Source organism: Neomonachus schauinslandi, chromosome 1, assembly GCF_002201575.2.
Source record: "Neomonachus schauinslandi chromosome 1, ASM220157v2, whole genome shotgun sequence".
NCBI lineage: Eukaryota > Metazoa > Chordata > Mammalia > Carnivora > Phocidae > Neomonachus > Neomonachus schauinslandi.
In genome coordinates this window covers 81,773,398-81,798,318 of record NC_058403.1, presented here as the reverse complement: position 1 = coordinate 81,798,318, position 24,921 = coordinate 81,773,398, and the positions used below count along the sequence as shown (strand labels likewise).

Here is a 24,921-nt window from a genome sequence, read left to right as displayed (position 1 = left end):
CTCTATATCCATTAAACAATATTACAATTTTCTTAAGTTCAGTACTCTACATTAGATAATAAAATAAATTTTTATATCTAATTCTGTACAATCTTTTTGCAATTTTCCCTATCATCCAAACTTCCAATTTACTATTATGTTACATATCCAATATCTAATAAAAATTTAATTTTGCTTTATTTTTACCACATATAATAAAAACTAAGATTTACTCTCAAAACCATATAGTCACCCCAAAATATCATTAGTTTTGTGCTCCAATAAGGGAAAAGGATATAACTAAAAAAACAGATTCAGCCCTTTTTTTTTTAAGATTTTTCATTTATTTGCGAGAGAGAGAATGAGAGACAGCGTGAGAGGGAGGAGGGTCAGAGGGAGAAGCAGACTCCCTGCTGAGCAGGGAGCCCGACGTGGGACTCGATCCCGGGACTCCAGGATCATGACCCGAGCCGAAGGCAGTCGCTTAACCAACTGAGCCACCCAGGCGTCCCCAGATACAGCCCATTTAAATCAACATTTTATATTCATAACATTTTGTTTAATCTTATCAAAATATTGTGCTACATTTCTAAACACAACAAAAAGTTATTGTAGTGTATACATATAAATTCAAAAATTTTAATCAGTTTTTATTTGCGGGAAGGAAGGAGGAAACTAGAAAAAAATAGCCCAGTTAACTGATGGCCACAGATAGTAGAGAAACTAACCCAATGTATCATCCATCCCAGCTTATTTTGCCTGCAAAATGAGGAATTTTACTGCAAGAAGAAAATCCAAACTAAACTGAAGAATCAGCTGGAAAGGAGGCTTCATTATTTCTAATTTTGCTTTACAGATATCTTGTATATCTTCAATCAGTTCAATCACGTTCAGTCACTCGTTAGGCCAAATCTCCAATACAAAGGTTGTACACTTATCCCTTCTCCTCACTAGCTTTCAACCACTTCCTCGGTCTAATCCCTATTCACATAATCCTTTTCTCAATGTGTTTTCCCCTCTAATTTAAAATATAAAGAAGGATTAGTGCAAGAGGCCCCTATTAGCCTCTCCAACTTCAAAATCAAAAACAAACTCACTTCCATCACTGGGTAAGTTATTTAACTTTCCTGTAGGCACATGAAGCTTTCCTCATCTGCAAAATCAGGATAGAAAAATGGCTAGCACTCTATTACTATGTATCTGGCACATGGCAGGTGATGAATTATTGAATGAAAAAATGAGTAACTCATAAAACTGTTAAACATGAAATGAAGCAGTTTATGTACTTAGCACACTGCCAGGCACACAGTAAATGGAGGATATTGCCATCATCAAAATCTTCAGTGCATCCCTACTGCCCACAAATTCTAATTTAAACCTTTTCTGCCCTGTTTTTAAAGGAAGCCTGTGGTTGTCAAGCCTTACAATGTCTCACCAACTTAATCTCCAAATAAGCATTCTCACTAAAATCACATCAATGTTTTCTCTCTTCTACAAAGAAGCCAAGCTTATTTCTGAAGTTTCAGATATTCATTCATAACTATCCTCTCAAGCACCTTTTATCTTCCCTTGTGGAGTCAAATATGATATCCTTCAGTTCATATCCCATCTTGCCCAGGAAGCATTTCCCAACCATTCCTGATTTTACTCTAAAACCCTCATACACGTTTATTATTGTGTATTACCTCCTTTTGTCAAATCTTTCTAGGTAAATTGTAAATTACACTGTAGCTTTTGGTGTTTACACTAGCTCATCCCAGAGCAAGTGTATGGATATTACATACAGCACAAATTGACTGATCTAAACTATTAAGAGTGGAAGATTATGGATAGGATTTCTGGATAAGATTATACTTGATAATCTTCATTTTTATTCTTTCTTATAGCTTCCAAGCTAATCATAGCCAAAAAGAATAGTTTTCTTTGGCATTCTATGACTCCGAAATCTTACAATGCTATTTCTATAGATCCACAGTGAAATAACTTATGGCCCTATGATCCTACAATATCTTCTAGATAATAAATAAATATACACAAATACATATACACATAAATATAAACAAGTAAATAAATGTACATATGTATGTCAGTGAAATTTTAACAATTATTTATTTTCCGTATTATAGTTCTTAAAAAAAAAATCAGTGGTTCAGATATGGCATCAAGGGTAACCTTATTATTCAACGTACATGGTTATTTTCTGATTAACTAAAAGTTCATTGTTTCTCACTGTTTTTCAGTAACTGGCATTTTCATGATGACTTTATGCTCAAAACACAAAACTTTCAATTTTAAAAGTGACACTGTCAATGTATTTTAATATATTTGAAACACCAAATATAATTTAAAAAATTCTTACCTAATCCTTTTTGTCCTGGATTCTTTGCAAAATTAAAAGTAAACTGGTAAAAATCCTTAAATCGTCCTGGTTCTTTCAATTCTTGTTCCATCTTGGGTATCTGGGCCTTTAGTTTTTCTATGCTGTCACATCTACATTGTAAAATTAAAGTTTATAAAATATAAACTTCTTCACCATAAATTAAAGGACTTTGATAAAAGCTTATATTTATTTCACAGAACTTTTAAAAAATCAGTTGAAATTTTATATTTTTACATTATATAAACAAGTATGGGGTTAGCTAGATAAAGTAAAGGTCTGGAGTATTAAATGTCAGAATTACCATTTTTAAAAGAAATGGGGTATTACTTTTAATTATGCAATTCATTGGACTATCAACACACCCAAATTGTAGAAGTCAGCCACAGTGAATAGAATGTATAGTAATCACCATAACAATCACCAGTTTAAACAGCAGTAAATACTCCTTACCTGGCAACAAGTCACATGTCTAGCTCTCAAACTAACTGAAAGCACAGTCTCTTGCTTAGGTGAGAAAGCATTCCCCTTGAAAAGGTGTTGTTATACAAAGTATAATAATAAATATAAGCTGAACCCCCTACCATCTCTAACTACTTTTCTCAAATCATTATTTAAGCTTTTTCTACATTTGCAAAGCATTCAACTTCCAAGGAACTGAAAGGGTCTATGTACCCATCCTACTTTCCACATAATAGCCTGAAGGCAGAAATCCTCTTTTTTATAGATTCCACAAACTAGCATTCCATTTTTCCTCTAATCATTTCTGCTTTTATTTCCCTTCTATGGTCTTCATAACACCTTCTAGCTCATTAGTTTGTAGATTAAAATTATTTGGAAGTTCATTACATTTTATATGAATTCAGTTTCAAATAAAAAAAGTAAGTTCTAGTGGAACCTGTCCTAGTACAGAAAATTCCAGCAAGTTCAGGATAGGGCTGGCTTGGGAGGCAGAACACAGTGTCTAGACCAGTTATTAATTTACTGCTCCTCAACTTTAAACTTACCCTTCTTTGCCCTACCTACACTTTGCGGCTATTTGCAGTCAACTCCCAATCCTGAGGCTCTGTTTTTCTTACCAGCTGGCTCACTGATAGGTTCTACCAATAGAGGGCGACGAGAGGCTGGAAGAGGAAAAAGGAACTTTTCCTCCTCTCCTAGTCTGTTTTCTGCAGAGAGCAAGGGTTTTTCAGTGCGCTGGGAGCTCCCAGCAGTGTTCACCAGCAGTGGCAACTCCTATGGCCCAGCCACAGGTGGCCTCCAGCCAGTTTCTTCTCTACCAGAGCAGGAGGCAAAGCAAGCACCGCAGGCCCCGTGTTCCTGCAGCAGCCACACCCTCTCCTCGGAACTCCTCAATCTCAGCCTTGCAGGATTTCTTTCGTTTCTACGTTCCTTCCTTGCTCACTTCCCACGGCCACAAGGGTGATGGCAGCTTCCTGCATCTGCCACTTCTGTTATACTTAGAATTTTCTTTTACCTCTTTTACATAATACGACTTTTTAAATTTTCCCTGTTCAAATTACTGACATGGTTTTTGAGTTTTTTCTGGACCCTGACTGATTACAATGTCCCTCAGGCTCGAGAATCAGAATGTCTGGGTTCAAATTCTGGCTCTAACCCTACCTAATTCCATAATTTTTCTGCACCTCACTTTCCTCATCTCTAAAATGGGTAAATACTGCTTCTCTCACAAAGTTGTTGTGTAGGTGAAATACTGACTTAGCACAGTTCCTGAAATAAAAATGAATGTTCAACAACTGTTAGCTATTATTACTTGTCACTCACTAAAAACAGAAAGGGCAGCAGCCCGTTACCTATCCACAGACTGAATACTTTTTCATATTCTCATTAACTACAGACAACTAGACGCCATAGGTAAAATCTCTACCCATGATTTTTTGACTTACTTATCCCAAGACATTTAGCTAATCAGCTGTTCAAGGTATAAGGGGAACAAAAAGCGATTAGTAACTTCTAAGATTTTACATTCTAGGAGTTTGTTTATAAATCCAGAGTTCACAACCGCACAGTGAGAAATAAACTAAAGCTCATTTCACTTATCCATGTTAAATATTAAAGCACAGTAATTTATTTTAATACTAATGAAACTTCCTCAGAAACAAATGATAAATGCATAATGCAAATGGAATAGGCTAAACTACACAGAAACCTTGACAAACCCAGAAAACTATGTAACATGGGAAGGAGCTAGCATAGTAGCCCATTTCTATTTATACCAATGTTTGTAGGCTGGTAAATTTAAAAATTGACATTTACAAATTCATAACACAATTCAGTTCCACAGTTAATTCTCACAGTAATGTGCCTAATTTCCTGTGGTAAGTATATACTCACCCTAACTCTGTCATACCGTCCATGAACTCTTGTTTGGAGAACTCGCACTGTGTTGCTGCTCTGAACTTCCATGCAATGATCAACACGCTGATGCTGGCAGGATCGAGTGCCAGGTCATCACAGAACTGCTGGATACCATCTATTCCAATTTTATTTTCATCTTGAGGATCTTTAAAAACAACAGTGCAATATTAAATTAGTGCCATACTTTATTATGCTATGCCTAAAACTGGAAAAAGTAATGCTCTATATTCCATTAAAAAATGTTCACAACAAATCAGAAATATGAAATGGTAATACTCTAACATATTTTCCCACTATAACATTTAAAGCCACTTTGTCCCAGAAATGGCATTCTTGAGATGAATAGGAGAATATTGGGGGGGGGGGGAGGAGAGATGGGCACTTGATTTTTAAGTTTTATTTATTCATGTGAAAAATGTCCCATACTCATATACACTCAGAAAATCAGACATTCCTATATAGAAAAAAAGGATTTTTTCTGAACATATGAACAGAACTTGTTTTCTTACAGCAAAGTTCATTTGATAATGGCCATCATTTCTTAATATCAGAAAAACTGTAACTCTGCAATTCAATCCCAATCTCAACAATATAAACATCTGTTGTTCAAATTAAAGAAAAAACCCAACTATCAATATATTTACTCATCAGATGGCAAAAATTTAAAGTAATGACAAATACAAGGAGAAAGAGGCACTCATACAGTACATTGTTGTAGGTGATTTGCTAACATCTCTAGAAGATGTTAGTAGTTAGTAGAAATTAAAAACATGCATATCTTTTGGCTTCTGGGCATGAGTTAAGCATAAAATGTAATTCTACTTTAGGAAAAATTTTGAAAGAAACTGTATATATATATTTCTGCATAAACATAAAAGATATGGAAGGATCCACACCAGGCTATTAAATATTGGTTCCCTCAGGAGAATAAAGAGGGAGAGCTATTAACTTCTTCTTTACTCATATGTTGTTTAACATTTTTAAAGTATTACTTCATAGTTCTTTAAAGGTTGTTAAAATTATTATGCAGGTCTCCTTTAAATTAGTTCAGCTGAATTTTATGAAAATGAGGGGGAAAAAATCCAGGCCCCCAGTCACTATTCTAAAACTGGATCTTGGGGGAAGAAAAAAGGGGGAGGATAAGGGAGGAAGAAATAAAGAGGCTAAGAAGAAATTTTAGTGAAAAGAGGGAAAGAATTTCTCTCAGATCTCTTGAAGTAATTCTAAGATCTACAGAGCTATGTTGGACACATTCACCCAATTTATGTTCTATGTATGCCTGATTTCTCATAAGCATGTAACTGTGGAAAACCTGGTTCAAAATATTTAAAGTCACAAGCACTCACCTTTGTATCTATTGTATAGTTGTTCTAACTTCTTCCTGTCCAATGATCCTTTTACACTCTCTCGTATATAAAGTTCAGGATTTTGGAAAAAATTGTCTGTTGCAACATCTAACTTCCAGTCATTTTGAGACAGACAACTTACTGCTGTTTTTTCACTAGATTGTGTGAAGATCATAAACTGACGAACTTTATCCTTCTGCGATGATTTCAACTTGTTCTGTTGAAACCAGAAAATAAATTGAAACTATGTTTTTGTTTTTGTTTTTTAGATTTTATTTATTTGACAGAGAGAGAGACAGCCAGAGAGGGAACGCAAGCAGGGGGAGTGGGAGAGGGAGAAGCAGGCTTCCCGCGGAGCAGGGAGCCCGATGTGGGGCTCGATCCCAGGACCCTGGGATCACGACCTGAGCCGAAGGCAGACGCTCAACGACTGAGCCACCCAGGCGCCCCCTAAATTGAAGCTATGTAAAATCAGATGACTATATCTATATGGCTAACTAATCGTTCTTAGCAATACTTTTTCCTCATAAAATATTTTAAGTCAAGACTTAATTTTTGTTCTATTAATCAGAAAGACAAAATTTTTAATGTAAAACACAAAATTTGGTATTATTTTACAAGAGAAATGAAAAGGTAAAGGAAATTCAACCACTCTGCATTTCTCCTAAAAGTGGATCCTGAGCACATATATAAAGGCTCTAGAAAGGGAAGTGCTTGACCAAGCACAAAGCTCTAAAGGGACGCGTAAGGAGTGGTGGTGAAGAAGTGACATTATCTAGGAAGCCAGAAGAGGCAATGACCCCAGGGAACAATGAGATTAACAGGTGTTAGTAGCAGTCTTAAAACCCATTATAAAGGATATAGGGTACAATTCTCCCAACCCCACCCCTTGTTTTCTTGCTATTTTTACCAAATGTGAAAAAGAAATGAAATATGAGTACCCTACATTTCTCCTGGTGGTATTCAGAAACCAAGATAATTATCAATAGAATTTCCCCATATTTGCATTCAAATAGAAAGCAGTGCAATATGAACAAGTACCCTGGATCCTTCCAATGAAGGTAACTTTTAATAGAATTCTTCTTTTTTTCCCTTGAAAGAATCACCTCTTTCCCTTGGCCCGAGCCTAGCAGAGACTCTCCCCAAACAGGCTCTCTGCTGTAATAACCTCTTCTTACTTGCCTTATGTTGACACAGATTCATTTCTCATCTGACCTGAACCCTGTGCAAAATAAAGCAGGGCAATTAGGCCCTCTACTCTCCCAGTAACAAAGACCATGTTTTCCCTCTCTTCCCATCCAACCTGGTCTCCTGTGCGCAATTTTAGCCTCCCCACTATTATTCTTCCCCTTACCAAGTCCTAACACCATCTCTCAGCAAAGTGCTTGGGTTCTTGCTGAGCTACTACTGCAAGGGGAAAAAAGGACATGAGTAGGGCACACATTAATAGACAGAAACCGTTCTGTGGATTAAGCAACACATCTGAGAACCCCAGCATCTTTGATCTAGCCCAAACTGACAGATCACAAACCTCAATCCCCTGATTGTACGGATGAGAAGAGACCCAGAAAGTTAAGGAATCTGTTCAAAAATCATCCAGGTTATTATTATTAGAAATGGGACAAGAACAGAAAGATCTCATGAATCTGAGTCTTAGTAATCTTTCCACAAACCACACTGCGTGCTGTACACAGTTATAAGCCTTTTGGGATTTTCAAGAAAAAGACTACCAAAGATATAAATATTTCCACCTATTACAGAATAAAAATAAGAATATGCAAAATCAAATATGAAAACCAACCCTCTCTCTTACGATATGAAAAATGTTTATGGCCTAGAGTCTGATTTGTCAGCCACACTCCTCTCTCTGTAAATATGTTATTTTCTAGGATTACGGATTAAAATCTCAACCTCTGTTCGCCATTAAAATTGAGAAACTACAAATTCACTAACCTCGTGTTACCTCACTAAATAACTCTACCACCTCTGGAAACCAGATAACTCATACCACATTATACAACACATCTCTCAGATGTCTAGGATTCTTCCCTTTTGAAAAATAGCTCCTCAAGATTTATTATTCAATTGCAACAAACCCACAATGAAATCAAATGCCAAAGAAGATACCGGTCTTATTTTAATATACTCTTTAAATGAAAGGAAGCCACCTTGATTTCAACCTGTATTATGAAATACTATTTTTAAAATTAGTATACCTTTTTCCCTTGAGAGAGATAGTACACTGACATACATCTTAACTTTTCTTTGAAGAACAGAGATGTATCTGATGGTCACTATGATCACCAGTGACCACTGTATAAGGTTGTAAAGAGTGTTGGGAGATTAATCTGAAGTATATACCAATTACAGGCTGCATCCTGGAAATTACTTTTTAATTCAGCCTGAATTAACTTCTTTGTATTAACTTTTTCCCATTCCCCTAAAAGTTGGAGACAGAAAAACAATCAGCATTATTTGGGGTTTCATCATACAGTATTAAATCCAGTGCTCTGTTCCCGGAAACTTCAATCATTTTTATTGAAAAGAGGAAGGAAAAATATAGCTTAAGTCACTTATGCAAGCCAAAAGCACTGTTCAGTCTATAATGACTCTTGTCACAGTGCCAGAGATGAGAAAACTGGGGAGCAAAGATAAAAACTCATCTTACCCACACAAATTAGTAACAAAATTATACAAATGAATAATTTAACTCTATTACCTTATTTGAAAAAAAGTATATGTAATAAATAATGTCTATGTATATATAAATTAAACTATTTTAGCTGGTTAAAGTTTCCAGTTACGCAGCATTATCAATATATTTTAAGGAAAAGGGCTGTAGCTACCCACTTCCAACACCATTAAGGCTAATGAGTGAAACCTGGCACACAACTGACAGGATGGGTTTCTGCTAGGCCAAGAATAAGCAACCCCATTCCTACAAAGTCTGGTAACTACCCTCCCCTTCTTGTACTTATATTGCACTCTTACCATTTTTCTGTCAGCTCTCTGTGCCTCGAATCAATCTTAACCATGTGCTCCCCTACGAGGGAGGATGTACTCAACTCTGTAGTCTCAAAGGCTGTCCTAGAATAAAGCTGGAGTGTACTAGAGTTGCCCCTTCCCCACGCCTCTAGGAGACCTCTAACACTCTCACCCTCTTTTCCCAGGCTACATGGGGACATCAGGCAAGGTTTTCTGATTTTAAGAGTATGGCATCAGAGGTTTAAATTTCTATCAACTTAAGGAAGAGAAAAAGGGTATCTAGCCAGCAAAAAATTATTTACAGGGGATGAGAGGGTGGATAGAAAACTGAAGTAGAAGACAAAAACAGATGGATTTTCTCTATTTCTACTACAAACGCAGTGGGGATCTTCCTAACAGCAAAAACATGTGACAACTACAATGATTCAGCACTCAAATAAGTATATGTCATTCACTTTCAGATTTTTTTAGTTTGTTCCTTTTAAATAAATCTTATTTAAACTAAATCATTAAATAAGATTAGATAATACAATCTTCAGTACTCAAAAGTGTGACAAATTTTCAAGTTAATTCAGTACTGAAATATGTAAAATGTATAAAATATAGAATATATTATTTTTAATTCTAGCAAAAAAGGGGGGAACCCAAGGAAGGGGGGGGGAGAAAGGAACAGTAGGGGAGTGAGAGGAAGGGAAAAAAAGGAGAGAAGTGTTGTCTTTTGTAACAGAAAGCTAATTACAATTGTATATGGTCACCAAAGTTAGAGATACTATTATAATCTGGACAGTAAAAAAAACACTTATTTGTTCATCTTTCCAAAATGAAAAAGATCTGGTCATCAACACGTATTGTTTAATACTTAAATCTAGAATATCTGCAATTTTTTTTTCCACTCAAGAAATTTATGAATCACATTGAAAATAATAGTTTATGGGGCTCCTGGGTGGCTCAGTCAGTTAAGCGTCTCCCTTCAGCTCAGGTCATAATCAGGGTCCTGGGATCGGCTCCCAGCATCAGAGCCCAGCATCAGAGCCCAGCATCCGGCTTCCTGCTCAGTGGGGAGTCTGCTTCTCCCTCTGCCCCTTCCCCCATTCGTGCTTTCTCACTCACTTTCAAATAAAATCATTTTAAAAATTATAAAAAAGTAAAACAGTTTATCTGAAAAAAAAATACTTTGGATGTAGCCAAGTATCATAGAGTCAAATACATTTTACCATTGAACCTATAAAGTCTATTGTGATAGAAGAATGGGGACTTAGAAAGGCTTGGGATGCCTGTGTGGCTCAGTTAGCTGAGCGTCTGCCTTCGGCTCGGGTCATGATCCCGGGGTCCTGGGATCGAGCCCCACATCGGGCTCCCTGCTCCGCGAGGAGTCTTTTTCTCCCTCTCCCTCTGCCTGTCACTCCTACTTGTGCTCGCTCTCTGACAAATAAAATCTTAAAAAAAAAAGAAAAGAATGGGGACTTAGGCTCTACACCAAAAATAATGATCATAATGTTAAAAAATTCCTCTTAAGTATTTCCCTCAAGAAAAATAATGAACATGGAAAATTATTTCCTAGTCAACTAAGTCCTAAGAATTCCAAATGGAAATAATTTCAATGGGCAATATTTTTTAAAGCAAAATATTAAAATTAAAGATACATTTAATTATTTATATTATTCTGAATTTTCATCTTCTCACCCTTAAGTTTCAAATTCAGTCTGAACTCTAAAAAAAAAAAAAAAGATACTAAGGTCTTTACACTTCTAAAGGAATTAGTTTTCTTTTTTAGTTTTAAATTAAATTAGTTTTAAAAATCAAAACACTGTAATGATCACTCAATTCTCACTAAAAGCTCTGTATATTGATTCTCATGTGTTTACCATATGATTAACAGTTTAACTTTACCTGAAACTTTGACGAGCTAGTTTAAGTCCAGAAAAATCATACTTTCCATATATGATACATAGTATTCAGTAGATAATAACCAAACGTTACCAATAGCTCAAACCACTCATAGAGTCCCAGTAAGATTATAGGTCTGAAGTCAAAAGTGGAAAGAAAAACCAATTCAACTAATGAGACTACCCACTCCGAGAGAAGACTTTCACCAAGGGGCAAAGTTCAGCAGGAAAGTCAGCCTAAGAATCTAGGCAGAGAAGCTAGAAATCCTCTTCCCCTCTACCTGCACAGAGAGGTAGTATATGATTAGTGTAGACTCTCAAACCAGATTGGCAGGATTTAAATCCCACCTATGCCTCTTAATTGCTGTGTGACTTTGGGAAAATTACTTAATCTCTGTGTGCTTCAATTTCCTCATCTGTAAACAGGGTGTGAAGGTTACACAAATTAATTCAGGTTAAACTCTGAGAACTGTACTTAGCACATAGTAAGGCCTCCTTTCAAGTCCGTGAAGGAAAGAATACTCCAGAGAAAAAAAAAAAATGATCTTATGCAAATAGTAAAATAATCATAAAAACTAGCAGCTAACATTTGAGCTCCTACTGTGTGCCAACACTGTGCTAGGTATTTAATTATTAACAATTCTGCAAGGTGGTTATCATTGATTCCATTTTACCAATGAGAAAACCAAGCCCCAGAGCTCGATTTATCTAAAGATAGACTTATACAAAAAGTAGCAGAGCTAGGAATAAAATCCTGGTGCCTTGCTTCAGGGTATGCAGTCTTTCCATTTATTCCATATTGTCAAGTGAAAGAGAAAACAGGGCAAAAGTGCAACCACTGACTAATTATGTGTTAAAAGGGGGGGGGGGCGCGGATTGTGAGCAATATTTCTTCATCTATTTTTATGGAAAAGTTAAGTGATCAACTGACCCTTCCCCAATCTCATGTAAACAATCTGCATTCTGACTAAAAATTACCCATTAAGCATTCCCTCACAACCTAAATAGAAGGCTAATTTAGGGATGTAACTTCCCTTTTAGGGTTTTTGGGAAGAAAACGAGGGGAGAAGAGGGAGATGGGTATTTTTTTAAGAAAAGTAATTCAACAGGAAGAAAAATGTGTTTATTGTCATGTCATAGTCTATTTTTAGAGCTGTCCACAATTTATAGCTTTAAATGTAGAGATGGAAAACTGGGGGGTATTGAAAGTCAGGATTTCCTTTTCCAATGAGAAGGCTTGAAACCCAGAGAAAATACAAACACATGTGTAGGTTATACCCCCAAAATATAAGCAAATGTGTACAATTTCAAATATTAAGCAAAACAAAAAACACTCGGTATTATTTTAAATTATAATCTGTTTAGATTAATTATTTATGGTTAGGCCTGTGCCTCTTATCATTCTTCCATAAACTTCCTGTACTTTCAATGACAAACTCTTAAGAGGTGTTGTACCAACACTAAATTGAACGTGGAATTATACTATACTGTACTATGCAATTATTGTAGTCAATGTTTTATATAATAGCAATTCACCTGAACAAAATTATCACAGAAAGTATACTTGTAAGATTCAAACTGGTTTTCTATGTTTCTCAATTTTGTTTGGTTCGGTATGATTTTCCTCATAGGTTTTAAAAAAGTATCCCAGGGGTGCCTGGTTGGCTCAGTCAGCAGAGCACAAGACTCTTGATCTCAGGGTTGTGTGTTCAAGCCCCACGGTGAGTGTGGAGCCTACTTAAAATTTTTTAAAAATTTTAATATATTACAAAAAGTATTCTGTTTACAGAAATTTAAAGGATTTTCTTCTCCTCGCCCTAAGAATTATTATTCAAAAGATGACTTCCACTGTAAACTGAATGTTTCGATTTCAGCAAGACTGTTCTATTAAAAACTTATTTTTGCTAATTCCTGATTATCTATAATAGGATAGAAATAACCTCCTTAAAATACTTGTGTTAGCCATCATATTTCAATTGATTCCCCCAAACTAATTTTTGAACTTCTAACAAGCAGTCAGGTAGCTAATTTAAACTTGCTTCTCCTCTCCATAAACATCTTCTCTAAAGAAATCTAGAATTAACAAAAAGATTACTCAGGTGAAAACAAAACAAAAAAACAAAGAATTAAATGAGATTTTAAAAGTTTCATAGTTAAATAACTTACAATAATGACTAGCATTCAAAAGTCATGTGATATATGTTTTATAAAGAGAATAAGTGATCCTCGAAAAATAAAATCTCCTAAGATCTGGTATCTATTCAAATCCTAAATCCAAAAATATTAGAACCCTATGAATAATAAATAAGCACTCTAAATGTTTACTGAAATGAAAATATCCTAATATAACAAAGATATGGGCCATGAACTTCAGCAATTTATCTTCAGCAACACCATGTTCAGTGTTGAAGGATTCAAAAGTGTAATGCAATAGAATTCTTTAGAAAAGAACTCTTTAAAAGTAAATCTCTCTTAAAATTTTACAACGCAAACAAGCAGCCTAATCACCATTAGTGATTAGGTACTAATTATATAAAAGGGATTCAACAAAGTGATGAAAAATGCTTTAGTGGCATTTTTCTCTTCTGTTTTTGCTTTTTCTTAGGTGGGGTGTGTACACCTAAAATGACTAGGTAAACTAGATAGTCAGCAGGTTATTCAAGAGCTTATTTGTGTCCACAAAGCAACTGAATCCTATTTGGAACTATTTCCCATCATCAAATGTCATGTCTAATACTATCAAAACTTGAACATCACAAGCTGAAATTTAACAAGGAGCTTTCTCACAGATTTTCATTATGCTTGACCCAACCTATAAGACCATAATGGAAACAGCAACTTGACTCAAATGAGCTCAGCTTTTTTTAAGCTTAAAACAAAACAAAACACCACCAGGAGAGTTAATTTTACTTTCAACTTTTTTACTATATGTATCAAAAGAGTTTTAATTTTTCAGTTACTTAAATGTTTATATCAGATCGCTTCATTTGATACAGAAACAACTAGGTCACTAGGAAACATGATAAGGAAGAAACAAGAGTGAAACTAATCAAAAATTCCACACCTATACTGAAAGAGCATTTGCCGGGTTTAAAAAGGGGGGGGGCGTAGATAAAGTGTGTTAATCAGAGACCAGGCTTCTAAGCCATGCTCTGCCACATACTAGCTCTTTAACCTTGGTCAAATCATTTAGAACCACTAAATCTCCATTTCCAGATATGTTAAAAGGACGTAGCAATATCCATCTCAAGACTAAAAATTAATAACAGTTGTAAATTGTCTGACTAGCAGACAGTATGTTCTCAATAAATGTTAATGTCCTTCTTTCTCCCCAGAGGCCCAACTTTCTGCATATAGCTATTAAACTATGTACAAACTACTAGAACATATTCAAAAGCAACCTACGGAAGAGGTTTTGTTGTTTTTATTAACTGGCATGGTTAGGTAAACTCAATGGTCAACTAGGTTTTTACTGAATACTAGACAGTCATCTTAAACAGAACTGAAAACCCTATACAAAGAAGCTGCAAGGTAAAAAAAAATTACAGTAAGGGTTTTGTTGTTTTTAAAAACTGCTTTAAAAAACAATTGCCTATAATATTGTAATTGGACACTATAGACAAACAGAAACAGTCTATCATATCACTTAGAGTCCTTCAGTGGCTTCCCATTTCTCTTGGAGTAAAAAACCAATATCCTTACAATGCCCACCCACACCTGCCCATCTCTACTCCTTACCACTCAAACCTCATCGGCTCTAATCCCCAAATACCACTTGCCCCCATACACACTCCTCCAGCCACACTGGTCTTACCGTATTTCTGCATGGCTTAATCCTTCATCTCCTAGACTGCTCAAAATTCACCTCATCAGTGGTGCAGACACCATTTTGCAAACCCGCTACCACTGTGCCCCCACCCCTCCCCCCAATACCCCTCCTTAACACTGTTTTCTCCCATAGCACTTAACACCTTCTAACATAGTAGAAGAAAAATATATACTATGTTTATTATTTGTGTCTCCCTACTAAAATGTAGCCCTTACAAGAGGAGGGATTTTCATTTTTTCAGTGAAACATAAAAAATACACACACATACACACACACATTCCCCGTGCCCAGAACAGTGCTTGGCACAAAGTGTTTAATAAATAATTACTGAAATGAATTAAGGCCCTCCTTTAATTTACTTGTGGGTATGCAAAAGAATGTGAAATAAGCTCTAAAGAGACAAACAGGACTACATTCATTTGGACTTATAAACTCTGTATTTGTTGAAAGTACAATCTTAAATTTCGAAGTCCACACTTTTTAAAAAAGCCATTAAAAGCACTGTAATTAACATCATTAGTCATCCATCTGAAATTTGTTATTTAACACATTCATTAATAACACATGGATTTTCCTCTACTTATATGAATAATGTAATTTAATATCAAATCCAATTTCCAACAATTTCTCTAGATCCCATGTGAGTTAAGAGATAACATGTACCACAAATACTGGCGGAAGTAGTAAACCAGGAGAAAAAGTTTCAGTTCTGCAACAAACAGTTTTGCAAATTTGAACCTCAAAACCTGCCTGATCCTCAATTTCTTCTCCTGTAAAAGGAAAGAGGAGTAAAACGGATGATCTCTGGAACCATTTCTGGTCTAAAAATCCTATGCCATGAATCTATAAAAATTTAGTAGGTTACCTGATACATACTCCTTACACATCTATTAGATGAAATTAGTCAAAATTTTTATCTGAATAGAACTTTAGAAATCATCAAATTCAATCCTGTCATCTTACAAATAAGAAAACCACCCAGAAATTTTGAATACTTTTTAAAGATTTTCAGAAATTAACATAATACTGTCTAGTTTGGGAGTTATTTTTGGTCCGTGTATGTGTAAGGCAGGGCTAACTGAACATTTTTTTATACAAAATATTTCAGATATCCCATCATTTAAGCCTACCCTAGAATTAACAACATGTCTTCTAGAAAGAGCCTGAGCTACACATACTGAGAAATATTAGCCCAAAAATTATATCAAGAAACAATTATAATTTAAATTTATGATGAAAAACTTAACTAGAAAAATCTTACAGCCTAACTTCTATTAGAGTGCGTGGTGATTTAGTTTCTAAACTAACAAGAGCATACCAAGACAATTCTAGTGACATGATCTGAGTTCAGCCACAGAAAGTGTTTTAAATTAGTGATATGTTGCCACTACTGTTATCATTAGATGAGTTATGGCTAAGTTCCGAAACTAGCTAATTTACTATTAACAAAAGGACAGACGCTTACAAGCTCCAATCCAAGCTGAACTCTTGCACGAACCACATGAATCCTGAATTCCTGGGCAGGTGATGAGCATTATTAAGAGCCTGGTTTCTAGAGGATGCTGCTGAATTACAGACTATTATGAACAGAACACATTTCAGTGCTCTCACAGAGTGTTTACCAGGGAATTACATTTCATTACTTCAAACTTACTATTTATCTACGTGCCAAGAGTCTGAAAACTTTAGTAGGAGTAGTGCCTATGACCCTCAAAATACTTTTTAAAAATTTAGAAAATGTTTAGACGCCCTAGTATATCTTTGAATACTGCAATGTCGATCCAAACATTAACCTATACTTTATGGCAAAGTTTTCTTACAAGTACAAATGACAAATTTTCATGAAACTTACCATGGAATATATGACAAACCGAACCACATATCCATACATGACACCAAAAGTCTGCCAAGTTAGAGGCTGGAGCTAGATATGTGTTATTCAGCAGAAATAAGCCCAACTAAAAACAAAGATACTGGGGCATTCCCTTAACACAGACACACACATACACCCTCCTCAAAGAGGCCTTTATGTTCCTCATGAGCAAAAGGACAACAATATCATTTTTACTGTCTATTCATACAGTAACCTGCATGGAATTCAACTCATGCTCAAACTATAATGCCACATATCACTTCTGGAAAAAAGAGAACCCGAAAGAGTCAGGTACAAGATGACCAACATATAAACAGATAACTTGACTACCACTTCTTCAAGCTGGTAAGAAGACTGTTGTTGGGTTTTTTTCCCCCCAAACAAAAAAGAGGGAAATAACTTGACAAACTGTTTTTTAAAAATCACAAATGGTCTTTAACTGGCATAATAAAGCAATTACTCCTCCCCCCCCCCAAGCAAATTAAACATGTGCTCAAAAGGTAGCAAGTCTGTTTCTCCTAATTTTATGAAATGAGAACAGGTTGCACTTCCGTACTCCCCGCCCCCCACCACGTCCCCCAAGCTCAGCGGTTTCCCATGTTCTCGGCGGAGAGGCGACTATAACCTCCACCAACTGGCCAGTTAAACTCTCATTTTCCAAAAGCATGGGACGCATCAAGAGGTGATGGAGAAAGGAAAAGGGCTAATACCCCGCCCCAAGCGAAACTGCCTGGAGACTTGAGGGGTGTTGGAGCCGGGAGCGGAGGAGGGAGAGGAGCGCCGTGAAAGTCTTTCCTTCTCGCCGGCGGGGCGGAGGGGGAAGCCCCGGCTCCGGGGCGGGGGGAGGCTCCTCACCCGGAACCCCGGAGCCCGGTCCCCGGCCAGACACAATGGAGCCGGCGAGGGGGCCCGGCCAGGGTAGGGCCGTTGCCCCATCCCCTCCCCCCGCCCCAACGCCTCCCCCACCCGCGCCGGGCCCGGCGAGGGGCACCGGGGGCCGCGCCCCGCGCCCCAAACTCCCCGGGGCTCCCGACTAGGCCCAGCTCCGCTCCGCCTCCTCGGCTCTCGCGTAGCGGCGGCGCCCGGGCGGGAAGGGGCGAAGGAGGAAGGGAGAGGAGGGGAGGAGAGCCCCGCCGGGGAGGGGACCGAGGCCGTGGGCCGAGGCTCGGGGCGGCGGGGTCGCCACGGGGCGGAGGGCGGCGGGGCGGGGGTGCGCAGCTGCGCCGGCCCCCAGCCGGCGGGGCGGGCGGGCGGCCGGCCGCAGTGCCTCACCATGTTGGTGTCCTCCAGGCCTCTCCCCTCCTCCTCCGGCTCCGCAGCGAATGGACGGCGGCGGCGGCGGCGGCTCCTCTCACGGGCTTGCCGGGCTCCCGCTCATGCGCAGTGCGGGCGGCCCCGGCGCGGCCCGAGGAGGCAGCCCCGGGCCTCGGGGAGGCGGAGGGACTGGGGCGGGCGTCCGGCACCCGCGCGGGGCTTCCCCTGGGCGCGGGGTCCCCCAGGGCGGGGGGCGCGGGCGGGGGAGGAGGGAGGGCGACGCACGCCCTCCGCGTGCCGACATCCTCCCGCCGCGCCTGGCGGTCTCCGGCGGGGTGGGGGGCCGGGGGACACCCACCTCCGCTTCCTACGCGCTCCTTCCGCCGTCGGACCGTGCCGGCAGTGTCTACACCGTTTCGAGGAGGGGACGAGCGGTGGCCAGTAACTTGAGCAGCCGAGGGAGACTGGAAGGGATAGGGCTGAGGCGCTAGATCCATCCCAAACCACCCCTCCCCATCAACACCAAAAAAAAAAAAAAAAGGTGAAAACCCCCCCCCCCCTTGTTTCCTTTTTTTCCCCCCCCCCCCCCCCCCCCCCAGTTACAATATCCGGACTGCATCAGGTCTCCTGTGTGGACATCCCAGAGGAGACCTTAGTCTAGCCACGTGGGAGCCGTAACGTCCTTTAGCATGGTACAGATTCTTCCCCAACCTAAGTGTCCGCTGGGAGACCAGTGTGGTGGCCTTGGAGTTCTTGGCCAGGAGTCCTGAGGAGTCCAGGTCCAGCGCATCCAACGAGTGGCAAAAGTTGCAGTATCAACACCTACTGCTTGCTCTAAAAATCCCCTCAGTTCAACCTTACTAGGATAAGTTTTGGGAAGGAACTGTGGAAGTCTTGTTTTTGTTGTTGTTGTTGTTTTCTGATGGTTGACGTCGTGCCAGGTGCACTGTAGAGGCTTGACCTATTCTTGGTTCTAAGTCCGGTGAGGCTGAGGATACCAGGATTCTGAGCTAGGGTTCAACTGGACAGGAATGTGCTTACAGGGAGTTCAAAACACTGTTTGGAGTGTGGTCCCTGCCCTTAAGAAATTGACTATCCGGTTGGAGAGATGAGACACTTACATACACGAAGGAAATAAGAAAACAGGTAATGAAGCAAACCTAATCAGACAAATCACATCTAAGACAGAGCCAAGAGTCTGGATGTGTTCCAGAACAGAACCAACTTGAATCAACCTGTTACCACCATCCTCACCAACACCCATTTTCCCTCCAACACCGGCACAAGCTACCAGATCAACTCTATAACTTCAGGGCTTTGAAGTTCTTATCAATGCCAGAGAACTTCTTTGGCAATGCCCCAGGGCCACTTAACATTTTCTGGAGCCAGCCATTTATCAGGAACTCCCAGACCTCTACTAAGACAAATCTCTGGCCACCACAGCCCCTTGCTAGGTTCTGGGTAAATAGCTCCATGAGGACAGGCCAGATCTGCTTCATGTAGCCGGCCTGAAGCTGGCCCACAACCCTGGATGTTCTCCAGGAATTCCCCTAGATTTGACCTGAAATATTAACTAACATCTAGGGTCGTGATGAAAAGGATTCACTGTATCTCTTTCTCCACTCTGTTATACTTAACTGAGGTAATAGCTCATGGGTTTTCTTAAGCTCTTTTTCTAATTGCCAAATCCGAAGTACAATTCTCAGTTCTCATTCTACCTGACCTCTCTCCTACATTTGAACACTTCCTCCTTGAATTTCCTCTCCATCATTTTCCACGATTCCACTTTCTTCTACATTTTCCTCCTCCTTCTATGAATACTCTCCTTTGCTGACTCAGCTTTCTTTGGCTCTGAAATGTTCCCAAACCATCCCTGAATCTCTTCTGGTATACAACCTTTATCATGCTCTCACTCACATTCCCACAATGTCAGCTGCTACCTCGATCTTGAGGAGTACTGAATCTTGACTTCCAGCTCCCGAGTGGCAGGCCTAAACACTAATTTTGGTCACATCACAGGCCCATCGATTTTGACAAATCCCAAACCTGATCCCCAAGCCTGCTTTTCCTCCAGTCTTTTTACCAAATCACCCAAACTAGAAGTTCAAGAGTCATCCACATCTCCTTCTACCTCAACCCCTTAATCTAATCGGTCACCAAGTCTTATCAATTTTAACTTTGAATCTCCACCTTACCCTCCATCCCCCAGCCGAGCCTTTATCATATCTCTTCTCATCAGTAACCTCTTAACTAATCGGGCCTCTACTCATTCCCCATTGCTCCAGAGTTATCTTTCTATAACACAAACCCGAATTTGTTCCTTAAAATTCTCTACAGGCCCCATAAAACATGAGCCTCATGGGTGTGGCATATGAGGCTCTCTTGCCATAATCTGTCCACCAACCTTGTCATTCCCCACCACCTTCCACACAAATACACCTCAAATTTCAGTTTTGACAAGCCAAGCCTGCCATGATCCTTTGCATCTCCTTGCTTTCTCTCATTCTGCTATCCCTGGCATGGGAACTAATACTGATTGAGGGCTTTCCATGTGCCATGCACTGTTCTGAGCCCATGGCACACATTAACTCACATAATCCTCACTTCAGCCCTAGGAACTGTGCCCAGTGATTATACCCATTCTACAGAGGAGGAAACTGAAGCACAGAAAGGTTAAATAACATGCCTAAGCTTCCTTGGTTGGTAGGCAGTAGAGCTGGGATTTAAACCATAGAGTCTGGCTACAGACGATTCTTTTAACCACCACACTGTATTTCCTACCAAGACCTCATACTCAATTCAAAGACCATCTTCTCTGTGATTATCTCCTGACCTCGTTCATTCCTGGATTCCAGCAGTTAGGCGTTGTTTTTCTTTCTGCACTTGTGACACCTTGTATATGCTTCTATTACACATAGGACATCGTGACATCATAGGATAGTCATTTGCCTGCATGACCACCTCCCCTGCCAGACTGTGTACTCCTCCAGGTCAGAGATCCAGCTGCACACATCTTGGAGTTTTCAGTGTCAAAGCAAGTATCTAACATATATGACACAGGTATGTGCCACGTGATAATAGTTGGATAAATTAAAAGAAAGAAGATATCTGACGTCTGTCGATTTGCCTTAAGACTATGCCTGTGTTGTTTGTTATTGTAATGGAATGTCTGTCCTCTTTGGCAGCTGTATGTTATACCATATGGTCAGATGGTAAATGTAGTAACGACTGTACCCATTACTGCACTTACAAGCTACAGAACTGAATGTGAAATGGAGAGTTATTACTCAATCATCATTATTGAGAGAAACATATTTGTTAAAGTTGTCCTGATCATTTTTGATGGAAAAGTCCTGAAGATAAAGCATAAATTACAATATTTGATCAACTAAGGAAAATTCATTAACATGTTCATGTTACTTTTTTGTCATGAGGTTTCAGATATTTAAGTTAAGACTTTGGGGTTTTTTTTAAGAGCAGAATTTGTAAAGATTATTTCCTAAGTGACAATCTCAATACAAAATAAGAAATAAGATGGAACCATCCAGCTGAAATCCACTATCCTTATTCCCTCCATGTGTGTGAATATACACACACACATCTCTATATATAACACATATGTGTGTATATATCTATATATATATACACACAGAGAACGTACATGGATACATATATATTCACTGTATATCTATAGCTACATAGACAAATTAATATAGATTATTTATAGTGTAACTTTTCAAGGTAAAACATGCAACTACTTGAAAATGAATGTTGCCTCAGATGCTTAAAAATTCACGTTAAGATAAATATAATCGCTGATAAAATTGTTACAGTTCTGTTTAAAGAAACATGTGAAACCAAGGATTCCATACTTTTAAAATCTGTCGTTTAGCAAAGAGAAAGAGCAAAAGTAATCTGAAGAGACAGATTGCTAACATTTCTGGTAGTTCATCTAGCTAAAATTAAGCCTGCAGGGCAGCCATGTATACATAGTTACAGTTCAAAAGCACTAGTCTGGGATGCACAGCCACCACCCTCCCACGCTTCACTTGGGTGGACTCAATTTTGCCCAACATTTACATAAATGTGCTTGTTGAATTCAAGCCCGCCTATTTATAAATACATAGGAGTAAATGGGACTGACCAACGCAACCTATTTTAGTCTGAGTAAAACGTGGCATTTCCGTCTTATCGATCCAGAATGATAATATTTTAAAAGGTGACGGGACTAGGCCTCCAGGGCAGGGATGGGAACTAGTGGGGTTGTAGGGAATCTAACGTGAGAGCCGTAGCCCCAGACTCATGCCTAACTCACCGGGGGAGGGGAGGAAATGGAAGCCTTTTGGCTCTCCTTTCCTTAGTAAGCATGATCAGTGCCGCCGAAGAAATGAATGGCTGCCTGGGACTCTTTCCCCCACATTCTGAACTATTTGAATATGAATCCTTAATCAGGACAAAAGGATAAACCTTATCCTTAAGGACTGTCCTTAGAAAAATGAGCACCATTGTCCTCTTCGCACAAAAGAGCCAACCAAAGGGGCACCTCTAAACAGAAAAAGGGAGTATTCACCAGAGCCAGTCTGTCACCTCAAGGTACATGTGGATCTGTTGATTTTAGCTGCTCCACACTCATGGTAGAGGAATGGACTTGCAGTAACAGCTGAGACTGGAGGGCCAGCAGTGGGAAACCTTCTGAGACCATCACCGATGATGTCACAATGTACAATGTCCTAAGGTGTCCATCGTGGACCTCCCCGCCCAGCCCAGCTTGGTCCCTCCCACATGAGACTGCAGCCTGGTCTACGTGTCCATCTTAGATGGCTCTGGTCAGTTGCAGAGAGTAATCATAAAGGCTGAGATAGTTCAACAGGTAGTACAGTTGATAGTCCTCTAGAATCCAGAGCGTTCGTCCCTGGATACTTTGGATATCTTTACCAAGGCATTTACCACTGATGATGACAGAAGAAATGCTGGTATTGAATCAACACCTTGCTTTCCTGTCTTTATTCAGTGGATAGTGCAGAGGGCGTGCAAATTTCTCTGGGACTGTGTATTCTCAATTACAAAATGAGAAGATTGGGTTGAACTATAGTTAAGTTTTGATCAAACCCTGAGTTTGTTTGATTCCTTCCGGGTAGACAATTATGAGCTGTCCTCAAAGATCAGGAAAGTGTAGCTTGTCTCATTCATTTACTCATTCATTCATTTCTAAGTGTATTAAGTACCTAAACTAGCACTGTATGGCAAATATAATGCATGCTACAAATGTGAGGCACATATGAAATTTTAAATTTTCTAGCAGTGACATTTAAAACAGTGAAAAGAAACAGGCTTCCCCTGTTTTGTTTTTAATATTTAACCTAAGATACCCAAAATATCAGCATAGCCACATGTACTCAATCTAAGATATTGAGATAGCTTACATTCTTTCAGAGCAAGTCTTTAAAATCTGATCTGTATTTTATACTTAAAGTACATCTTAATTTGGACTAGTCACATTTCAAGCGTTTAGTTGCCACCTATGGTAATGGCTACTACATTGGCCAGCACAGGAGGTCCAGACAGTGTCTGGCCTGGAAACAGAAGGTCAACAAGTGGGAGAAATAAGTACTCTTACTTCCAGGAAATAAATGAAAACCAATAAATTGGTTATATCTATATATAACCAACAGTAGTACAAAAATATTTAGCATTGGGGAAGCTAATGTAGTTCAACTAGAAAAAAAATTGGCAAGAAGGTAATGTGAATTCTTTAAATATATATAAAAATAATATATATAAGTAATCAATGAATTATTAATAACAAGTATATATGTTTATATGTATGAAGTAAATGTTTTCGGTATAGATAGCAAACTAGGAAAATCACCCATATAAATTTATAAATATCTACCACACACCAATAATTGGCCTGGCCCTGACCATGTCATCCTGTTAAATGGGATTTGGGTATAAGTATTTTTCAATCAAAATAAGACATATGAAACACTGAAACATCTCACAGCCGCCTTAGGGTTTTGAGGGTTTTTTCAGGGCTATACAGTAATACGGTACCCAGTAAATAAGTAAGTGCCATTTTCTCCACTTCCATTAAGGTAGGTCACCCTTTTCAAAGACCTTATTTGAGATGGGTGGGGAGAGAAGAGTTGGTGAAAGGGAAGATTTCGGTGCAAATACTGTAAAATTTAAAATGAATTAATATCGGGGTCAGATTAGCCTACAGCCCTATGAAAGAGAAAAAAACGATGAAAATCGCAAAGAAGCTCCTATTGTGAGATTATCATTTTGAAAACAAATCTGCAGAAAGAGGAAGTCAATGAAGGAATCTACCAGTGAAGCCCAAATGGGTTAATGTGTTGTGAGGACCCTCCAGGACACGTGGGAAAGGAGATGATTGGGCAGAGTTCTTCAGAGAGAAAATGTGTGACGTGGCCACTCTCAGCCGACCGGAAGGAAAATGTTGTGGTTGCATACCACCACTTTGAAACACAGCAACGAATTTTAGAGAATTTGAAGAGGTCCCCTGATTTTGTTGACAGCCTGACCTGAAAGAGGGGTGTCGGGGAGGGGGGAGGGGGTAAAGCGGGGAGGGAACATGGTGGCCCAGGGTCAGGCTTGGTGGGCGAGCGCTGGTGACAGCACAGTTGGCAGATCAGGTCTGGCTGGAAGGAACAGCCAGTGGGAGGGGGCAGGAGAGAGGAAGGGATTATTTTCATTTGTGATTGATAGGATCCAGCCCCGCCGAGTAACAACAGAGCTGTGAAATGTGTAAGAAAACACCTCACTCAGGCTGGGCGCATAGGACAGGGCCATACACCTTGGGTGAAGCCTCTGGCTCAGAGCCCAGATTCTTAGTCCACCAACCCAGAGCCAGGTGTTTGTTTGGTTGATGTTTCGGCTGAAGAGTCTTAAGATTTGATTCTAATCCTTCAGATGGATGATTTCTCAAAAGAAGTAATGAATAGTGTTAAGTCCCTCATGAAGTCACTGTAGGTAGAATTTTTTTCCTACAA

At 39.1% G+C, this 24,921-nt stretch overlaps 1 protein-coding gene across 4 annotated transcripts in view; it reads right to left on the bottom strand.

Moving 5' to 3' along the window:
* DCUN1D1 (defective in cullin neddylation 1 domain containing 1) overlaps nt 1-18,009 on the bottom strand; it is a 31,255-nt gene extending 13,246 nt beyond the window's left edge. The window contains exons 1-4 of one of the 4 annotated variants that reach the window (XM_021692340.2): nt 17,927-18,009; nt 6,082-6,298; nt 4,712-4,880; nt 2,339-2,469 (exon numbers count right to left, since the gene is read on the bottom strand). In XM_021692340.2, coding sequence (XP_021548015.1) covers nt 2,339-2,469; nt 4,712-4,880; nt 6,082-6,298; nt 17,927-17,929 — 520 coding nt within the window. In that variant the 5' untranslated portion in view covers nt 17,930-18,009. Of the gene's footprint in view, nt 1-2,338; nt 2,470-4,711; nt 4,881-6,081; nt 6,299-7,263; nt 7,297-12,488; nt 12,571-16,957; nt 17,008-17,926 lie in introns of those variants that run through there. The other 3 variants (XM_044920090.1, XM_044920094.1, XM_044920089.1) reach the window with 3 other exon arrangements.
* Nucleotides 18,010-24,921: the final 6,912 nt, after the last annotated feature.